Here is a 21476-nt window from a genome sequence, read left to right on the forward strand (position 1 = left end):
TAGATACCCACCACTGCTCTCCGATCAGCTGTATAATTTCTCTACTGCTCTTTAGACCCATCCACTATGCAGACAGACCTCAGTAACAAAATACCATCTACTGCAATCAGATCCCTCACCTTTCCGATGAGCTCTCCTCTTCCCTAGTAGCCCTCAACTGCCCAATAGCCTTTCATTGTTCTATGAGTCATCCATTCTCCCTGTCTTGAAAGATATCCACTATGACACAGTCTTTTACTTCCCCATGAAGTCTGCCTCCTCTCTAAGGGACTTCTACTTTACAACATTCTGTGACCCCCACAGAACCAGCTGATCCAGATTCACTAATGCCTATGAACAGATACTGGTCTTATCTGGTCCCCTTAATGTTTTTTGTGGCATTCACTCCCGTCTAGATCATCCACAGCCTTCTATGCCCCTTTAATAATAATTTTTGATGATGTTGGTTATGTTTCTTGTCATTGGCTCTCACTTCGAAGTGTAAACAACAAGCACCAATGATACCTGAATGAATGAAACAACTCTAGAGCACAAAAGGAATCTTGGTGCTGATCACCACAGACAATAGCAAGAACTACTACACTAACAGCATAGAATGAACTAAAATATTAATTACATCTTAAACTGTTTTCTAACACATGTTAAATGTTCTGTTTGTCTCTGCTCCAAGGGAATAATACTCCATGTCCAAAGAGCTAGAACAGAGTAGCACCCACCCCCCCTTCTTGATTTTAAAAAGCAAGTTATCTGGAGGCGTAGTTTGTTTTCATACTTCAGTCACCTTTCGATCATGTATCAAGGAAGAATGGACTGGGAAAAAAGGACATCTTACCACAGTAATATGCTTTATGGCACATGCCAAGTGTTTCAAGTTTTATCCGCTACTCTACTGAGAGTTCTGAAGTCTTTGGGTGTCTGAGATTCGGTCTGATTTTTTAAGATTAAACACCTCCCCAACTGCCCAATTCTAAACTCTTTTGAGCTTTTGAATTCTATTGTTCGGTAACTCAAGTTAGCATGCATTTGCATAATCAAAACAGGAGTTTAAAAAAAAATGCATAGCTGTCTTAGTTCATCAAAACAGGTAGAAACAGCCCTCTCTATTTGGAAAAGGAGATTAGGAGCTAGATTTAGAATTTGGTGGACATGGTACGCCATCATAAATGTGACAGATATCCCATCCCAGTTATTACAAGATCAATATATCTTTTGACACATGTAATAAGGCTGACGGGTTATCTTTCATCTTGTCCTTGATCTTTCCTGACTTCCATGAGTGGGTACCAAGATGCACTGTCCATGACAATTCATATGTTATCTTTGCAAAACACTCATTTATTCTAAGGAAGTTGAGATTCATACACTTATAAAATAATACTAAACGTTATTTCGATATCTCTTTTAATATATGTCCAGTGGTTTATTTGCTTTCAATGTAATTTGTATATCCTCAGCATAATGTATGATGATTTCTAAGCCAGATCTCAGCTGGGGGTGGGGGGAGGAGGATGGGAGGCAGACACACACGCACACAAACACACCCAATCCCCCCCCCCACACACACACACAATTTATGCACAACTCCTTATGAGAATTGATGTTTTTAGGGTTATAAGAAGGCAATTTAATGATAAACTATTGTCCAAACATTATCTAAACCAGTTCAGTCATTTTGAATATGCCTGTACACAGCAGTTTTCTACCAAGTTAAACAAAAAGAAAGACCATAGGCACATCACTTCTGGTCGTTATTGGTTCCCGGGCAAAGAGCAGAAGCAAAGGATGTCATAGAAAGTGTTCTATTCAGGGACCACAACCAAAGTAGAATGAATGCTATCATATATAGTCCAAGTTCTCCTGGCCCGTGACCTCTTTGTGGCTAGAATCTTATCTAGGTCTTTTTAAATAGCATTGGGCTTGCTCATTTCTAATCCATAGCTGGAAACATTGCCACTTGTACAAAGTGTGTTAAAGTGTAAGTATGATTGCAATAGTATGGAGAGAAGATGTAACATTTGGCATTACGTCAAGTAATCATAACACTAGATAATGTGTCATACAGGAACTGGCACTTGTGGTAGATGCATGTTTTCAGTGATGCAGTTCTTTTTGCATAGCAGTAACATCAGCAGCAGGAAATAAAAGGAAGATTTTGAATGTCAGGTGATGTGTTGTACTCAATCAATTATTTTAATCTGCATAAAAACACAATGAATATGCCATATGTACAATCAACAATTTTTTTTAATTAATGTTTAATGTGCTAATATTTACACTTGCATTTTCAAATATTTGCACTATGACATCACCTCTAGGAGGCAGAGCCTTATTGACCCATTCAGCACCACTCTAACCACCCAAAATAGTGCTGATATCACCTTCCTGCAAAAATCCACTAACAAGGGGGCAGGTCCATGCCATATGGAGAAAATCCACTGCAGGAAGTTTACACTTAACACACACAGCTGGAGAAGTCGGGTAAATTCGAGTTAGCGTAGCTGGTATTAAATAGGTTCTGTGCAAATATTGAAAGTACATCAACTTGAACATAGCGTTAGGGGTCACCTGCCAGACCTCTGGACAAGCTTTTTTTCAGTCATTCGTTTAACTCCTTCAGGCAATATGCCCTCCAGTGCTCTCATGCTTTGTCAGTGTTGCCGCCCTTATCCTCTTCAAGCAGTACATGTGAGTGAGTGATTTAGCCTTTGCATCTGGCTGACATCAGTAATTGCTGCACAACATTGTGTTGCTGTGGTTCGTCTGGAAGCGAAGACCATATTCTGCAGGCTATTTGTGCCAATCTAGCAAAATGAAGAAAGTGTCCTGGCCCCAGTCCAAATTGCTCCTGTGCCAAGGGTAGGAACCTTTTGTTGAGATAATACCTTGAGTGTTCACAGCCGCCCTCCCTCTATTTGGAATAGCCCATGTCTTTTAGCAAATTAGAAAAGGCTTTTAAAGTTCATGGGGCATATCATCTGCAAAGGTGACCCACCGCAGAACCCTACAAACTGTGGCAATTTTTGTCATCAAGCAGATTAGGTACAGTGACCCAGTGGAGGGTCCCTCTCCCCATCAGGAACCATGCGGGGACCATATGTCCAGCCAGGGTCCTCGTCTTCCAGTTAGGATCAACGTCAAGCCAGTTCCCAGCATTTTGGAGGTGGGTAGTCATATATTATAAAAAATATATATCAGACAGCCTGACACTGTTTTGGTCAGATGGAGCCTCAATATCTCCAGCTTGATTCTGCTTCTCTTACCCGCTCAGACTAGTCTACAAAGCAGTTGGAATAGTTGGGTGTATGTGGCATTAGGGATTAGGTACAGCACTTTCTGTAAAACATACAGGCTGCATAGTAGAAAAAAACATTTGGACCAGTGCTATACGTTCCATGGCGGAGAGCCGAAGTGTAATCCAGACATCGACCGACCTACTTGGTCCTTCCAGCAGTTTTTCTACATTGAGGTCATACTGTGCAGTTGGACAACATGTCACCCAAATCCCAAGTATCGGGACCAATCACTCTCCCTGTATAGTTCTGGCTCCGTGGGGAGGTTCACCCCTTGCCTTCGTAAGCCAGCTAGCGTGAACAGCTGAGATTTGAGTTGGTTTGTGCACAATCCAGACATTGTGCACATAAAAGTACAAGGAACCACATGCTCTGCGTCCTGCTTAAATACCATCATGTCTTTCGCATACATGGGGACCACTTGTGTCGAGCCAGATACTCCTATATACCGTCGCCCCAATCTGCAGGGCAGCAGCTCCATTGCACTCTCAGAGTACTGGAGATAAGGGGCATCCCTTCTGAGTCCCTCTGCCCAAATTCCACTTGTCTGATATCTGGCCTACCATCTGCACCCTGGCCGGGGGAGCAGTATACATCAGCAGTACCCAGCCAATGAAGAGAGGGTCGAGGCCCACAGCACCCCCCAGATATACTGCCAGCCCACCGTATTGCACAGTTGTTTAAGATCCAGTGCAGTTAGCACATATCTCCCATCTGAATCTGCCACCACATGCCAAACATGGCTCAGTCGCTGAATATTATACTTGGTGATTCCACTGGGCATAAACCTTATTTGATCCAGATTGACGAATCCCTCCTCCAGTCTCAGCAACCTCTTAACAATATATTAACATCCATGTTCAGAATTGATAAAGGCCTATAAAAGGCATTTCCTTTGGACACTTGCCCACCTTCTGGGTGAGAACCATCATTGCTTCAAGTATCAAGGATCTGAGCGTCCCCGATTCCGGGCCCCCAAGAGGACCTAATGTAGTCATTCAAGGATTAACGGTGGCAGAGACTGATAGCCCATCTGCCCCAGGCAGTCTAACATGATGTAACTCAGCTAGTCCCTCCCAGAGTTCGTCTAGTCTAAGTGGCATCTCTAAGGATTGCTGCCTTTCTTCTGAGTGCAGTGGCACCTTTGTCTCTGCCAAGTATCCAGCACGTCATGTGGGATATCCTGCACATTTGCAAACCCTTGTCTCAAGTAGTCCGCGCTTTCCCTGTTAATGTGGTTTCTGTCCAGTAGGTTTGATCCCCATCTTGACACCGTGCCAATATGTGTATGTGGTTTGTTCTGTTTCCGCAGCCATGCCATCATCCTGCCTGCTTTGCCTCCTCGATATAGGCACTGCCTGTTTTGCATATGTGTAAACCTCTTCAACTGTGTACAAGCGTCCCCCAGCTGTCTTTTACCCTCAGTGTCCATCTGTGTCGAGCGCTAAGCATGCTCAAAAGTGCATCTATGTGCTGCAATTTTCTCTTCAGGACCTTGAGCATTCACTATAGCTGTCTCTATACTCCTGTTGCCTGCACAGTGCATTCAACCGGAGCACCATTTTGTATGATTCCCATTCTGCTGCCCTAGTTTTAGCGGTGTTAGGATTAGTGCAGAAAAAGGACACTGTGTATTTACAAACATGTCCCAGGAAGGGAGTGTCCATTAAAGCCTCAGTCTGGAGCTGCCATAACGCGATCTTGGGCCTGTGGCACCTTGGTGATACTTTAAGCAGCACTGAAGTGTAGTCAGACAAATAGCTAAGTATCCTGAACACTGATAAATATGGATGTCTCCACAACTTACCAGTGCATAATCAATAGGGCTCTATGCCCTGTGTACATGTGAGTAGTAAAACTGTTCTTTAGTGTATGGGAGGTGGTGTCGCCAAATGTCGAAGATGAAGATAACCCATTCCCTCCCTCAATGCCTGTTCCATTTGCTGCTTAAGCCCGGGACATTTACCTTTTTCCCAGTCCTGAACAGAGTTTAAATCCCCAGCTCATAGAAGCTGCATCCCCATTAAGGATACAATTTCCAGTATTATCTCAAGGAAGAAGAACTAGTCACCCATGTTAAGGCACAGTTCACGATGCAGGTATCCCCACCTTCTTACACCCATGCCTCCACCACTACTATCACAAACTTCGCCTTCTAATCAGTGATCACTTCCTGCTCCATGAGTGGGATCCCACTGCTATCCATGTCACCACACCACCGGCATAGTTAGAGTAAGTGGACTCGTACATATGACTTCATCTTTTCCCCAGTATTGTGACCTCTGATCACAGTAGGTGAGTTTTTGAAACATGGTTTTTTGAACTTCATACCTACGCAGCTAGGAGTAGATTCTGTATTACTTGGGGTAACTGTTAAGCTCCCTAACGTTTCGGGGAAATCCGTGTTCTATCCTTAACTGATCTCTGGACCCGTCTGTTTGTTTCTCTACCTCCCCAGATCTAGCTGCAGCGATACCCAATATTGTCCCTTTGCCTGTGTCTCCATGGCACTGTCTCACATCTTCCTGTCTCATGTGATTCACCTGGTGCAATATACGTGTAAATGTAAACCTAAGTAAAATTCTTCTTTTCCCCACCCTCTGGGCCATTCTTCCCTCCCCAACTCCAGGTTCACTAAAGTGTAATTTTAACTTGTCTTCTAGTATAGATGGAATCATGCGCATGACCCCCCACCCCTCTTCTTAGTTCAACTATAATGTCTACTATTTGGAAACAAGATAAGATTGGCATAAGTAAATGTCTTGCAGACTGCAATCAACTAGACAAGGTGAGCCTGAAAAGGGCTTTCCAGCCCGGTACAACTCCTTTGGCTCTCCCTCACCAATAGGGGGGAGTTGAGTTTCCAACAATGCTCTCTCAGGCGGGGATGAGCTGGCCAACCTACCCACATGGCGTTTCAGCATCCCTAGTCCATCAGGCCCAGTTCAGGAATCTTAAATCAGCAGTATTTAACCCCTCCAAACTGTCCACCATCCACTTCAGCAGTCTCCATTCTTCAGCAAGCCAGCGTTGCAGTTGATACACAAGGGAGGTATATCAGCCCATAGTTGTTGGAGTACCAGTTATCTCTACATCAGACCCTGCCTTATTAACCAGACTAGCCCCGGTAAGCTCTGGGCTGTTCCCCTCTGGGTTGTTGACTTTGTCCATAGTTCCATCTTCACGGATAGGTATGTGGGCCATCTGTGGTGCGGTCACCCTCCAGCCCTTTAAGGGCTCTGTGTCTGCACTTCTTGCCAGTCTGAGTCCTGTGTATGGACGTGGGGCTTTCCAGCCAGGAGACCCCAATTTTATCCTACATTTCAAGCCATGCCCAGACCTCTGAAGATTCAAAGAAGGGATTTTCTTTCTCTGAGCAATCCCTTTCAAGCATACAGGGAACAAAAGCAAGTGGAGGAGGTCCTTAGCCCTCATTTTGCTTCACTTCTATGTAGGATTTCCATTGATGATGAGAGGTAGCCTGTATCTGAATAGGCTCAGATTAAGTTCTGACTCACCTTGATTCCTGCCTTGTAATCCACTTTCTCTAGTGAACCCACAGGGTGGCTCATGCACAATGCTGCCGACCCAGTGTCCCACCGCATCTCTCATTGGCAGTTTCAGCTGGACTGTTCCCAGTGGAACAGGGTCCAGACTGATTTGCATATAGCTGGGCCAAAGCTGAGGTGGCATGGTGTGCAAAATAATGAAGGATTGGGTTGCAGCCCGAGTAATTACCAGTGGCTGAGATTAATTCAAGCATCCACACATCACTTTTTTTTATATTTTATTGTCTCTCTCTTCTGTCTTCTCTCCCTCTGTCTCTCGACGCATCTCACCTTCTATCCCACAGGCACTCTGAGGTGCCCTCTTGCTCTCCTCACATCCAGTGGGTGCCATGTTCCTCCCCAGGTAAGTGTGGCCACACCACGCTCCAAGGACTCACTGGTTACCCTCTGGGGTATGGTTCCACCAGGTGGTTAGCAGAAAAGCCCCCCCCCCCTACACCACCACCCCCTGGCAGCAACGTCGCATCATCCTCTTCTTACAGTATAGCCTCCAATGCTTCAGGCAACGTAGTGAAGCCTGGCATTTGCCTGTGCTGCCCTGGAGAGCAGACTGTGTTGGTTCATTTCCTTCAGCGCAGCAGTTGGCCACAGCTCACAGACTCACAGGCAGCTGCCACCAGGCAACAGAACAGGCTGCACAGCTGCAGTGAGGCCTGGAGGTGTCCCCTGAACTACAATGGCAAGTAGAGTGGAACGTTCTGTATTACTTTCAGCTGGTATTGCTCCACCCTGAGCCCAGGATTGCTCTGGTGTCCGTTTGGGGATCCAAATGGCATTAAAACCATAGCGGCCTTAAGACCCCTTTCCTACTGGATTCGTCTATGGAAATCTGCTGAACTTGAACCATATAGGCTGGCTATAAGAGAGTTGATAGCTGCCCCCAAGGCATTGGAGAAAATCCCTTGGCTGAAAGAGATGAAAACCGCCTGGGATAAAATGGGTCTTCCCCATTATTGGAACCACCCGGATCAAATCCCCGATAAGGCTAGGAGATTTGTCACAAGCAGATATTGGGAGAAAGTTAACGAAGATTCCTTGCACCAAAAGGGGGCGGGTAGGTTAACAATGGATTTTCTTCAAATTAAGCATGAACCCTGGGCCGAGAATTTCCTGAACCTCCCTATCCCTCCGTATGCCCGCGCTCTTTACCTGCAGTTAAGATATGGTACATTGCCTATCAATGGGTTCACGGCCCATTGGCCATCTAACATCGCTACAAATGATAGGTGTATTTTCTGCCAACATTGTAAAGAATCATCAGAGCATGTATTATTCTTCTGCCCTCTGTATAAGACACCAAGAAAGAGGTGGATTATTCCCCTCTGTAAAAATATGTCATTTCAGGATAGAGCGACTGCCATTAGAATCTGCACGCATGATTTCTCTCCCAGGGTAGCCATTCCAGTTACCAAATACTTATCGGAGACCTGGTACATCCGTCGCAAATTCATTGCATCTAAAAGCTACTGAGTCATCTCTATATTAGTCTTTAGAAGGATTTTAATCTGCTCTTTTTATCTTCCTGTATTGTTTTTAGCAGGAAATTTCCATTAGGAAGTTGTTGCCTTCTTCATGATTTCCTGAGACTGCACTAGCCTATATAGCCTTCCCATATAGCTTTTACTGCTGTTTTTTGATTGGTATTCTGATAATGTTTTTTATTCTATTTTTTATTTTTTAATCTAATCAGACTATCTCTGTCTTTTTGTCTTCTGCTCGTGCACACTGGTCCACCAGACAAAAAGTTTTATACCTTAATTTTTAGCTCTGTCCCCTTTTTTTTACTACATCTATTTATGTCCTACTTTATTGTATTTATATATTTGATCAAATGCTCTGTCCTGTTGTTCTTATTGCTAGAATGTTTTGACGACTATTGGTTTTACATTGTTACCATGTTTTTATCACTCTTTTCTTTTATGTATGATTGTTATTATTACCTCAAATGGTCTAGATTTCTAGACCGAATGAACTCAAATAGCACTAAAAAAAAAAAAAAACTTTAGGATTTGAGATACATAGCACTTTTTAGAAATGTTCCTACAGAATCCGTAGTAACAATAGAGGGGAACATTTGTAAATATAAAAGGCTGCTTGATAATTATGAAACTGCAGTTGGTTCAAAATATCTGGCCCTTGCAGATTTAAGTAAATCGCAAAATAGCATAAAATGTATTATAGTCTGAGTAGATTGGTTATCAAAAGAACATAATACAATCAAGTTCATAAAAGGTCCCGTGCTTTGGATAAGGATGTAAATAATTTTGATAACACTCTGAGTCTTCTTAACAAATAAGTTTGTAAACATTGAGTAGAAGGTCATGATAATTCTGTAGGCCCTGTGTTTAACAACTGACCAGTTAGCTCTAACAGTTATCTTTGTAACTTCAGACTCTTATTTCATAGAAAATGTGTACTGGAAAGAAATCTCTGGAAAGTGTACTTGTGAGCTTTTTAAACAATATATGGACAATAAAATAGGCCAGAATGGCCTATTACAGAGCAAAACATGTATTTTTTATTTACTTAAGTCATTGAAATTTTTCAATGATATTCAAGCATAGATGTTAATATAGCTTCTTTATTAAAACAAATGGATAACCACTAAAGGAGCAATGCCTTGTTAATTGTATCCTACGTGCAACTTAAATTTAACTCTTCGTGAAATACAAAAAGGGAAGTCACATGATGTTGCGCTAAAATTCTCCTCCAAAATAGTTTCCCCCCACCTGAAGCACTTTTGCACCGACTGTACCTCACACACCACCCGTTAGTGTGTCGACTAAGATAAATTTAAGTAAGTGCATATTTTACTTCATTTCAATGGCTTGATCCCTTTTTTGGAGGGAACAATTGTGGACAAGCTCCCATGTACTTAAGATATTCAATCCTTCTGTCTTATCGGAGGCTAGCCCATTTTGACAGATTGTCAAAACCTACACCCAGGGAAGAGAGACAGGAGATCTCTTTCAGTACCCAGTTCTCAATAGAAAAGTCTATATTTATGACAACATATTTAGAGAGGTTAGTTGTAAGGTCAAGACTGTCCACATAGCACACATAGGAATTGATTGGCCATTGGCCACTTTTGACATCAAAATGACATTGTCTTTTTACAAAGACTCATCTTTCCGAAAACATCTTACAGTGAGTATAACTCTACACTCCACTGTCACATTTGCCTAAAATGTGTCCAGTTTTGAGCCATGCTGCTTGGCCCAATGTACCTTAAAATGCACCACTCACCATAAAATAATCAATAAAAGTATCTTTATAGAGAACACCAGGCCCCTTGTCAAATTGCTGTCTTATGGCATTTGGAGCTGTGCACCATGTTAAGTGGCTCAGTCTACACTATTCCGCCTAACCTTTCACAAATGAAAATCCCTCTGGAGGGCATCTTTCTTGAACACACCACAGTCAAATTTGCAAATTACTTTCAGTTTTTAAAAATGCTAATATTGCTACATTTATGAATATGTGGAAGATATGCTCAAGTTACAGATGATCCTAAAGTCCCTACAATGCCTTGGAGGAACTTTACATAAGTCCATGTTGTCCCACCACTAGATGATTGAAGAGGTTGCACTTAGGTGGATTTCCACTATCCTCATGCTTATCTGCCTGTAGAAGCATAGGAAAGCAATCACGGTATGTACATTGTCCACTGTAAGTGTTCAAGGAGTTGCCGTAACAGTTGCATACTGGGCTGGCATTTGAAAAGGAATACATTTGTTATTAATGTGTTGTTGGTAGCCTTACTGCATTAGATGCATTGTGTAGTACTTGGCATCATCTTTGGTAAGGCAGTGGTAAGTGTGCCTCAGAGTGCCATCTTTTCTGTCTCTTTAGTCATGTGTTGGTTGTTTGCCATTTATTTTTATCTTACATTACTTATTTATCTGGTCCTATTGTTCCTAATCCATAGTCAAGGACAATAATAGATTTCCAAATTGAAGTAGCCAATAGCCCAGTACAGAGTATAAGTCAGGGTCCTCAAAACAATAGCTGATATAGAACAAACTCAACGTTGACATCCAGCTGATTTGTGCCAGTATATTTGCAGTTACCTCCAAAATCATAATCTATCAAACCATCATTTGTAGGCCCAGGAGTGGGTGATGAAGTGAGAATTATTAAAAGAAATATGTAAATCTTTCTAAGATAGCCACAACAGATCTCTAGGCCTGGAATGTTTGCATGTAAAGGAGCTCTTCTAATGTATGCGTAATAAGAAGTTATGATGTTTTTACATGTTTACTGTATTTGCCAGTCTTTTATTTTTGGGTTTTAGTAGTCTATACATTTCTCATATTTTTTTAATGTTAATATTTGAAATTTGGATGTCATTGATTCTTCTGATATCTGCTATGCATAACCCTCTGGTACCTCTAAGCACTCATGTCCTAATCCTCTTACAGTGAGTTTAGAAGGGTAGTTGAATCTATTGGTTTAACCAACTTGTTCTATTTCTGGAACTCTATCCTGTCATAGCCTCTACTTGGATAGTGCATGGTCCCTCTCGGCTCAAGGATGTATGGAGAGTGAGAGAGAGAAATAATCAGTCAAGGTGAAGAGAGAACGATAGATGTGGATGTGTACATTGTAGGCTAAGACTTTCGAAGTGCAGCTTCCAGCAGAGGCAAGGTCCGAAGGAAAGTGCCATAGCACAGAAGGAGTGCCACAGAGAAAAGGTGGAAAAAAGGCAGTCTAAATTCAATCAAATTATGAGCTTAGTTATGAGGTCCATAGCAAAAGATGGTAATGTTCATGCATAATTACAGAATTACTCCATGAGCTAGCGAAAAAGCAGCGCACAGAGGACTACAGAAAAAGTAACATGGCTGGAGGTGATGAGAGCGCAGTCCAGGGAGAGCAAAGGACAAGACCACAAAGCTAATAACTGTGACCAGAGAAAGAAATAGATAAGGAGTTAGTGAAAGCAAGGTAATCTAAGAAAAAACAATGTAAGGTCAGTGGGAAACAAAAATGTATTCTTGCACTAAAATTATTCTGATGCCCATAAGGTAACTGAGCCATTCAAATTAAGTGGTAGAACGAACTCTATTTTGGAGTTCAGTCCTCATGATGTCTATGAATTGATTTTGCTGATGGCTGCAACAAACGGTTCTCTTTGAACTTTGTTTCTGTGCAGCTCTAAAACAACAGGTAATTGACGGGAACGTTGTGAAGGCAGTAGGGGAACTTGATAATAACCCTGTGTCCAGAGCCATTGCCCGGCACCTCGGAATTGACATCTCACCAGAAGGACGTGCATCCAAGAACCGAAGGGGCATCGCAGTAATAGTACATGGAGCACCACTTACAGGTATGTGACAGAGCATGACTAGGGCCAATGAAGAATTTAATTGTGCCGGGATAAGATTGCAAGAGATAGCTGTGAAAGGGGCTAGAGAAGGTGGGCATGGGATAGCTTAGAAGATGGATATGGAAAGTGGGAAACCAGATCATGATTAATTCCTAGTGCTGAGAATAGAAGGCATTTTGGAACAAAGATAGTTAACTGGAAACAGAAAAAATAACTGTTTGCAATGTAGATGTAATGGAAAAAGAATGGTGGGGCGTATTGACAGTGGGAGATGGGTCAGTGAGCGTTGCAGGGTCAAATAGAGAAAATCCAAAAAGAGAGTCGGATGAAAGTTTGCTACGCAGTGGAATGAAGGTAAGGGAGCTCTCTGATGTGTTGCAGGAAATGTTTTGCCAACCGTTTAGGGATTTTTGTACACAGTGCCCTGGTATTAAATGCATGTGATGTGACCAGTGATTGAAAATAATTAATTGTTAAAATCAGATCATTATCTGAGTATTTAAGTAATGTGATTACCCTGTGATTGATGCAAACATATGTCCAGAGAGTGTATAACTCTGAGCAGGATCAACATTTCAGTCCAATCGCCAATTCTTTATTTTCATAGGCACACATTCAGAGGTTTTTTTGTGGGACAGCAGGTAGGTGTTACTGTGGCCTCCTGAACAAAACATCTGATGTCACACGAGTACAATTAGGTCTCCTTTACGTAGCATTCTGTTGGATAAAGAGGCAGCTACATCATTCTGAAACATTGATGTTCTTAAAACTGTACCAATGCATTGTTAGAGAAATGTAATTCACCCAACTGAACTTCATGGACAGCAAGCTATGTTCCAGTGTAGAACAGGGAGGGATAATTTGACAGTTTGCTTACACAAGAAGTGAATCACTAATAGGCTTATTTATTTCTAGACAATAAGCAGTCTCACCATCGTTTTTATTTCAGGAAAGACAACAGTTGCAATCTCCTTGGCAAAGTACTATGGAGCTGCCTACCTATCCATTGACTCTGTGATCCTCGAGGCCCTCAAGGACGGTAGCAGCCAAGCGGGCCTTAAAGCAAGGGAGCTGTGTATTAGGGCAGCTCTGGAACAAGCACAGCGGGAGGCAGATGAGAAAGGTGAGTCCTTTCTTAATTGGTGGACCATTCTGTAAGCAAGAATCCTCATTGCTAAAAGACATGTTTATGCAGTCATAATATATCGTTTTAATACTTCAGCTCAGTATTGCGCATGCTGGAAGCAATACTGGTATAGTACGCTTATTGGTGGGTGCCTCAGAGGGGAAACCAGGGCTGCAAGTGTGTGGTTGAATGTAGGTGAGCGTGCTTTGTAGGCATAATTATCTTGTAACAGTCTTGAAATTTAGTTAGATCTGGTGCACATTCTAGCTTGAACATTTTCTTTAGTAGAGCCTTACTCTTAACAAGCCTCAAATGCCCACACTTAATATAGACAGAGAGCATGCACTACTTTTTAGATATATAAAATATATAAATCATTCAAATATTTTATGTTTTAGACATTAAATCTCTCATTTTAGCACCCCAAATGACCTTCATTTATATATAGAGGTGCCTTGCATATACACTGGTATGGTATTTGTAATCTAATTTAAGTATCAGAAATAAAATTTAGAAAATTGATGAATGATCATAGAGAAACTAGTTAAATTAATAGTAAGAGATCTACTTAAATGTGTTTTATACCAAACTTCTGTAAGCAATATTCTTTTTGTGGGTGAAAATCAGTTTTGCATCAGAGACCTAAAACGATCACCAGAAGTACAGTCTGTTTATGAAGTCGCTAGCAGGTCCCAGTTCATACCACTCAGAGTTTCAGAGGCTGCTCATCCTTCCAAGAAAAAAGGTTTTACTACGAAATTATCTAAAGGGAACAAAGCGTTTAAAAAGGAAAATAGGATTCTGAGTAATGGATTTTTCGTTAGCAGCTGCCTGTTAACCCCACACAGATTATGATTCAGATTGAAATCTTAAATCACCAGCCTTCCACACAGGAGGTGCCAGTTGTTCAGAGAGATCTTTGGTCTTTTTGACATTAACCTACGTTGAGACTGAGTAAGGGATTGTACTGTTGTGTGCTTTTACTACTCTGTGTCCATAGTGAGTTGCCACTTAAACCAATTGGACAATTACCAAATATGGTTTAACCTTGAAAGATATGTAGTATTCGACATGGATGTGGAAATTATAAAAAAAAAAAAAAAAACCTAATTCAACATTCTTTCTACCTTACTCTCTCTTACTAAAGTGAAATTTGACCTTCTCGGTGTTACTCCTACAGAGCCCATCCACGTGTCCTATTTCACCTTGACTGGTAATTAGCCGTTTTGAATGATTTCAGAATTTTACAATTCCTAATTTTAGGTCTTGATATTTTAATTCTGAAATATAACTACATCATTTTCAGATCTGATAGATACTTCTAGCTGCAGATTCCTTATCTTTGAATTCACCCCAGGCGTCAGACTAGATCAAAAAGATTTTTTGTGAGTAGCACCCCTGCGAGCTGGTAGGTGGCATTGATCAGATCCGCATGCGTCGTCCGCGCCAGAAATTATGTTGCAGTACCTATGTAGGCGCCACCCAGGCATGCCGACATCAATTCTTTTCTTTCCGCGCCAGCCAGCTCTGATCCGAGAGAAGAGCTACCCCTCAGTCATTTTTTCACTGGACTTTTTTTTTTTTTCAACCTTTTTTGAGGTTCTCCTTCTAGTGAGTCAAGGATGTCAAGCAAGACAGGTTTTAAGCCCCGCAGAACCTGTCACAGACCGTTGTCAGTGACAGATCTGCACCTTGTCTGTCTGTGGTATGTGGAGCGTAGTCACGACCCAAAACCATGCTTCGATTGCTTGGCCATGTATCCGGAGGTTTTGTGGGAGCAGTCTCTAAAGCTGATGGTGGCCCAGCATGCAACTCCGCTCAGGTCGAGATCTGAGTCGAGGGGAGGGTCCTGGGGCTGGTAGCAGAGCCTGAAGTCATCTTCGTCCCATAGAAAGTCATCAGGACAATCAGATAAGTCTTGGCACAGGAACAAGAGCAAGAAGTCAAAGCGGTCCTCCACTTCTCATCTGTAGGTTGACACGATGAGGGAGCGTTAGCATTCTAGGCCTCGTTCCTCAGAACCTGTACCTGGGCTGGCTCCTCACCTCCCCATGGTTGCAACTCATCTGCAGCAATCCGGGGTTCCATTTGTCCCCTATATCGGCGCCTGGCTGTTGAAAGGGGGCTTGCTCCAGGCTGTCGTCTCCCACCTCCAGACTACGATGACTGTACTACATTCACTTGGATTCACTATAAACGTGCCAAAGTCACACCTGACTCCCTCACTGACACTCCCTTTCATCTGAGCTGTCCTTGACATGGTGCAGTTTCTGGTTTATACTCCTGAGTGGCGGTTCAGGCTATGATATTGATGTTTCACCCTCTATTAAGGATTCTGACTGACTAAGGCTGTTGGGACTTATGGCCTCCTGCATCCTGCTGGTGACACATGCCAGATAACATATGCGGACTGTGCAGTGGGACGTGAAGTTTCAATGGGCGCAGCATCAAGGAGTCTCTCTGACATGGTCCAGATCTCGGAGGGAATTGCAAAAGGTCTTCAGTGGTTGTTAACAAACCGCAATTGGGTCAGAGGTAGATCCTTCTCCCTTCTCCAACCAAATGTGACAGTAGTGACAGATGTCACTCCTGGGATGGGGCGACCATCTGGGGGAGGTGGAGATCAGAGTACTCTGCTCTGCGGCAGAATCCGGACACCAGATCACCCTGCTGGAGCTTTAAGCGATCCAACTGGCATTGAAAGCCTATCTACCCTCCATCAAGGGAAAGCTAGTGCAGATGTTCACAGGCAATACCACCATCATGTGGTATTGCAACAAACTGGGTGGGTGGGGTCGTGGACACCGTGTTAAGATGCCCTACATCTCTAGACATGGCTGGAACGTCAGGGCATTTCCCTGGTTTTTCAACACCTGGCAGACTCTCTCAACGCCAGACCAGACAACTCAGCCGAAAATGCCTGGCGGATCACAAATGGCATCTCCACCCGGAGGTGGTACATGGTCTCTTTCAGAAGTGAGCAGAGCCTTGGTTAGATCTGTTTGCCTCCGCTGAGACTGCACAATGTCAGCAGTTTTGCGCACTAGAGTTTCCAGGGTGGCTCTTGCTCAGAAACACTTTTCGTCCCAAGTGGACCTCAGCCCCCTGTATGCCTTTCAACCCATACCAATCCTGCCCAGAGTTATCAAGAAGATCAGGATCCAGGCCCAAGTCATCCTTGTGGCTCCGGACTGGGCACGGAGAGTCTGGTTTCCCAAGTTAATGAGCATGGCCATCGGTCCTCTGATCAAACTGCCCCTTCGGGAGGATCTTCAGTCGCTGCAGCAGAGTAGGGTTCTTAACCACAACCTGTCCACTCTCCTCCTCCTTGCAAAGTGATTGAGTGTTGGCAATTGACAGCATTTTACCTTTGTCCCGAAGTCTGTAACAGCATATTGGCAGCTAGGGGTCCCTCCACCAAAATGGTAAACGCCTGCTGTTGGAAGAAATGTGTGTCATGGTGTACAGGAAAGTCTGTTGATCCCCTTTCTGCCCATGTTTCTGAGATTTTACTTTAAAATATTTCCCTTGTTCAGCAGAGATCTGCTTTGGGCACTCTCAAAGGTTATTTATCTGTCATATCTGCCTTGTTGCAGCTGCCTGATCAACCCTCTTTAAGTCCCCTATTGTGCATAGGTTCCTCAAAGGTCTTACTCATCTCTTCCCCATTCATTATGCCTATGTAGGACCTTAATTTGGTTCTAATCTTTTTCATGTGTGCTCCTTTCGAGCCGCTACACAATTGTCCCCTTATGCTTTTCACATTGAAAACAGCTTTCCTTATGGCAATTACATCTGCCATGAGTGAACTGCAGTCCTTGTCATCTAAGCCACCTTACTTCTCTAAATGTCCTGACAAACTGGTGCTTTGCACAAGGGCCTCTTTGCTGCCAAAAATGGTCACACCCTTTCATGTAGGCCAATTAGTCACCCTGCCTACTTTTTACATTCCCCCCCCATCCTTCTAAGTAAGAGCAACCCTGAACCCAAAAAGAGCGCTAGTGTAATATCTCAATGGTTCCCGTGGATGCGAAGAAAGGTCGGGCGATACCGAACCATCTCTCATTGGATCATTCTCTGCATCAAGACCTGCTACGCACTGGCCAAAAAAAACAACCTCCTGAAGGCTTGCGAGTTTGTTTCATCAGAGCTAAAGCTGTGACCGCAGCGTTAAGATGCAGAGTTCCGGTCCTGGACATCTTCCAAGCACCAACGTGGGCACCTCTGTACACTTTCAATAAACATTACTGTCAGGTCCATAGGGGTGGGCACTTTGCCCGATTGGTTCTGCAGGACTTTTTCACATTTGAAATTGTTTCGCAGATCCACCTCCGGGGATGGTATTGCTTGGGTAACTATTCAAAGGTATGGAATCTGCAGCTAGAAGTCTCTGTCAGATGAACAAGTTACTTACCTTTGGTAACGCCTTATCTGATAGAGACTATGGCCCTCATTATGAAATCTGTGGTTTCCTCAGGAAACCGTCGATGCCAAGGGTGCCAGAAGACTGCCTCCATAATATGGCTACTGCAGGATTTCCACCACAGTAAGGTAGGAAATCCGACAGTAGCCATGCTGGTGGTCGAGGTGCCTGGCGGTGCTACCACCTGCATCACCCCGCCAGTAGGACGCCGCCAGACGTATTTTGACCAATAAGACGGGCTGGCTATGTTCTGCTGGCGGTAGCAGTGCCCCTTCCAGTTCCCTGCAGGACAACCTCCTCGCCGGGCAAGGTAAGTTGGGCGTCCGCCAGGGGAGGGGGTGGTGGGTGTTGTGTGTGAGTGTGTGGTGTCTGCATATGTGTATGAATGTGTGTGGGTGTGTGTATGTGAGTGTTGTGGTGTATGCATGGTTGTATGCATGTGAGTGAATTCGTGTATGAATGTTACAGTGAGTGCATGTGTGCATGTAAGTGTGTATGCGTGTGAGCATGTGAGTGAATGTATGAATGAGTGTGAGTGAATGTGTGTATGGATGTGGTGGTGCATGCATTGTGCGAGTGGGCGTGTGTGTGTATGTGCATGATTGCGGGGAGTTGGGTTAGGGGGGCGCTGTTATTCTAGGGTAGTGGGAGGTGAGGGTCAGGACCCTGTAATTCTAGAACTGGGGTGCTGTGATTCTAGGGGGGTTAGGGGATTGCTGGGGGGTTGTGGGAGCCTTCTACTGGACAGGGAAGGAATTCCCTGTCACCGGTAGCCCTACCACCATGGTTTTTGTGGCGGTGGTATAGCTGCAAAAACCATGGCGGTAGGTTGGTTCATTATACCACTGGAGGTGATGTGTGGACCGCCGGGTTGGAGATGCACATCTCTGGCCCTACCGCCAAGGCGGTATGAGTGGTGATGTGGCGGTATACACCACCAGCCTGTTGGCGGTGATACCGCCACATTAACTCTGGCGCTCAAAAGACTGCCAGGGTTAAAATGAGGGCCTATATCTAGCTTGCAGATTCCTTACCGACCCACCCATCCTTCCTGCATGGCAAATGGATTCTAGGGAATGGGATGACCCTTTTAGGTCCCTAGTTTGACACAGCACTGTGCTTCTGGCCTAGAGGGTCATGAAAAAAAGCTGACGTTGGCACGCCTGGGTGGTGCCAATATAGGTACTGCAGTGTCATTTCCAGCATGGACGACACAGATGACGGACTCGGATCTGATTGAGGCCACCTACAAGTGCGCAGGGGTACTGCTCATGAAAAATATTCCAAATCCAGTTTGATGTCTGGGGAGAATACAAAGGTAAGGAATCTGCAGCTAGATATAGTCTCTTCCAGATAAAGTAAGTAACTAGTTCATTCTTACAACTCTAAGAATGACCTATTTGGCTATCTCAAGATCTAATCATACCAGGAAGCTCGACAATGATGTATCTTGATTAACCACACATAAACACGTTTTGTTACTGTTAGACCTGTCAGCTTTAGGGTGGTCCCCATAACTTTTCCCCTCCCCATGCAACTTTTTGTTTGCCTTCCCCTTCCATTTTTGCTGATCTTTTTTGTCCTTGACTCTGTGCACTTTAATACTGCTAACCAGTGCTAAAGTGCTTGTGGTCTACCTCCTAAACATGGTAACATTGGCCTCTACCCAAATGGCATATTTAATTTACTTATAATTCCCTAGTAGAGTGGTGCGATGTGTACCCAGGACCTGTGAATTCTATCCTGCTAGTGGGCCTGCACCACGGATTGTGCCACCCACTTTAGTAGCACTTTAAATATGTCTTAGGCCTGCCATGACAGCCTGTGTGTGCAGTTTGAAACTGACATTTCAACGCAGCAAAGTAAATCTTTTTGCCAGGCCCAAACCTCCCTTGTTAATACATATGTCATTCCTAGAGTAGGAGCAAAGTATTTAAAAACAGGACATGTACTTCTAAGTTTCTTATGTCATGGTAGTGAAACTCTTAAATTCATTTTTCACTACTAAAAGGCCTACGTCTTCCATAGGATAACTTTGGAGTTATGTTAGTACATCTTATAAGTGTAATTTTCAAATGGGAACAGGTAACCAATTCATGTGTGGTGTCTCTGGAATTGGAATTTAAAATCCAAACTTATGGTGAAGTCTGATTTTAAATTACAATTTTGAAAATGCCACTTTCAAAACATTAGCCATTTGGTGCCTACAGCTGTATTTGGGTCACATTACTGGGTGTAGCTGGCAGTTGAGCTTTGTGTAGTCATCCTAGACAGCCACACACAAGAGTGAGTTTAGATGTGCATGGATGGGCCACATTGGCAGGATGAGAGGGAGGAGCTGGGCAGCCCCAGTTACACTTGAATAGGGTGTGTCCTACCTCCGCAGAAATGGCTGCAATACCCCCTGTAGTTAGTCTGGAGCCATGGAAGAGAACCTAAGGTATTCTTCCAGTCATTGTAAACCCAGCGGAACCAGCACATTTCTGGCTTAACTGTGCAACCCTGAGCAGAACCCATGTTTTGCCTCTGCTATGTGGATCAGAACCACCGCAAGGGCCCATATCGTAGCCCATCACCACATTGGAACCACCTTACGCAACTCAGCGTCACATAGGTAGTCTCATCCCTAGGACGACCCTGGACTCCACCTTGCAGCCTCACAACTCCTCGGAACTGACGCATTATGCCAACTGCGTGACTCATTCCCTACTCTGGATTTCATATCGCAAGCCCTCGTTAGCAGGATCTTCAGCAAAGCAACTCGAACCACAGACTCAACACTTCTCGAAACCGATACATTGCTTCAGCTGCATGACGCATATTTAATGCGGATCCTCGCAACGTTCAACAAACCAGGATTGAAGATACTTTGTTCAGCGGGCCTAACTAGGTCCCTGTAACTCGCCTGTACTCCATCATAGTCGGCCTGAGCTTGTGATTTTGTCCTGGTCCGAACAGATTTCCACAGTACAACTTTACGCCTTTTGACACTATTTTTGATAAAATCTTTAAAATTGAGTATCTCTGGTTCTACTGATTGGATTTTCATTGTTTTGGTCTTCTTTTATTTATGAAATATAGTCTATTTTTCTAAGTCTGCTATGAGCTCAGTTTTGGTGTGTTTTCACTGTGTTACTCTTGGACTGTTGCACAAATACTTTTTTACATTGACTCTGAGTTAAGCCCGACTGCTCTGTCAAGCTACCTGAGGGTTGAGCACAGATTAACTTAGGGTTTTGCTCGTGACTTCACCGTAGGAAGAATTGTGGTTGCTGCTTGAGAAGGGTTTCATACCCTCAATCAGTAACCCAATTTCTTACACTCTATATCTGCTCACTCCAGGGGGCAAAAATCCCACTAGACCACCATTGTAAAAGTGACAAACAGAATGGGGTGCCGGACGAGCCCATCCTGAATTTGAGCTAAACCTCCACCTACACCCCAGAGCACCAGACAGCTTTTCTGCCCCAAGGCAGAAGGGTCAGACTATGATCCCAATATTTTAGACTCCGTTCTGGATTGAGCCTGGATGGTTCCACAACTTCTTGTTCTCCTTGTATACTTCTGGTGCCTCACACCCATTGGTTCATGTGGTCTTTCCAATGGAACCTTCACCTTCAATGGGCTCAGCACTCATGGGACAACATACTTAAGTTGGACAAGGCAGCCCAGAACCATCAGTGGTGGACGAAGGATGCCAAGCTGATGTGCGGCAGACTGTTCGCCAGTCACATCCAGA

At 43.7% G+C, this 21476-nt stretch overlaps 1 protein-coding gene across 2 annotated transcripts in view; it reads left to right on the forward strand.

The window, feature by feature from the left end:
* HYDIN (HYDIN axonemal central pair apparatus protein) overlaps positions 1 to 21476 on the forward strand; it is a 2122366-nt gene that overhangs the window by 1291559 nt on the left and 809331 nt on the right. For both annotated transcript variants that reach the window (XM_069217473.1, XM_069217472.1), the window contains 2 exons: positions 12015 to 12188; positions 13138 to 13311. In XM_069217473.1, the coding sequence (XP_069073574.1) occupies positions 12015 to 12188; positions 13138 to 13311 (348 nt within the window). The remainder of the gene's footprint in view (positions 1 to 12014; positions 12189 to 13137; positions 13312 to 21476) is intronic.

The sequence above is a fragment of the Pleurodeles waltl genome, chromosome 12 (genome assembly GCF_031143425.1).
Source record: "Pleurodeles waltl isolate 20211129_DDA chromosome 12, aPleWal1.hap1.20221129, whole genome shotgun sequence".
Taxonomy (NCBI): Eukaryota; Metazoa; Chordata; class Amphibia; order Caudata; family Salamandridae; genus Pleurodeles; species Pleurodeles waltl.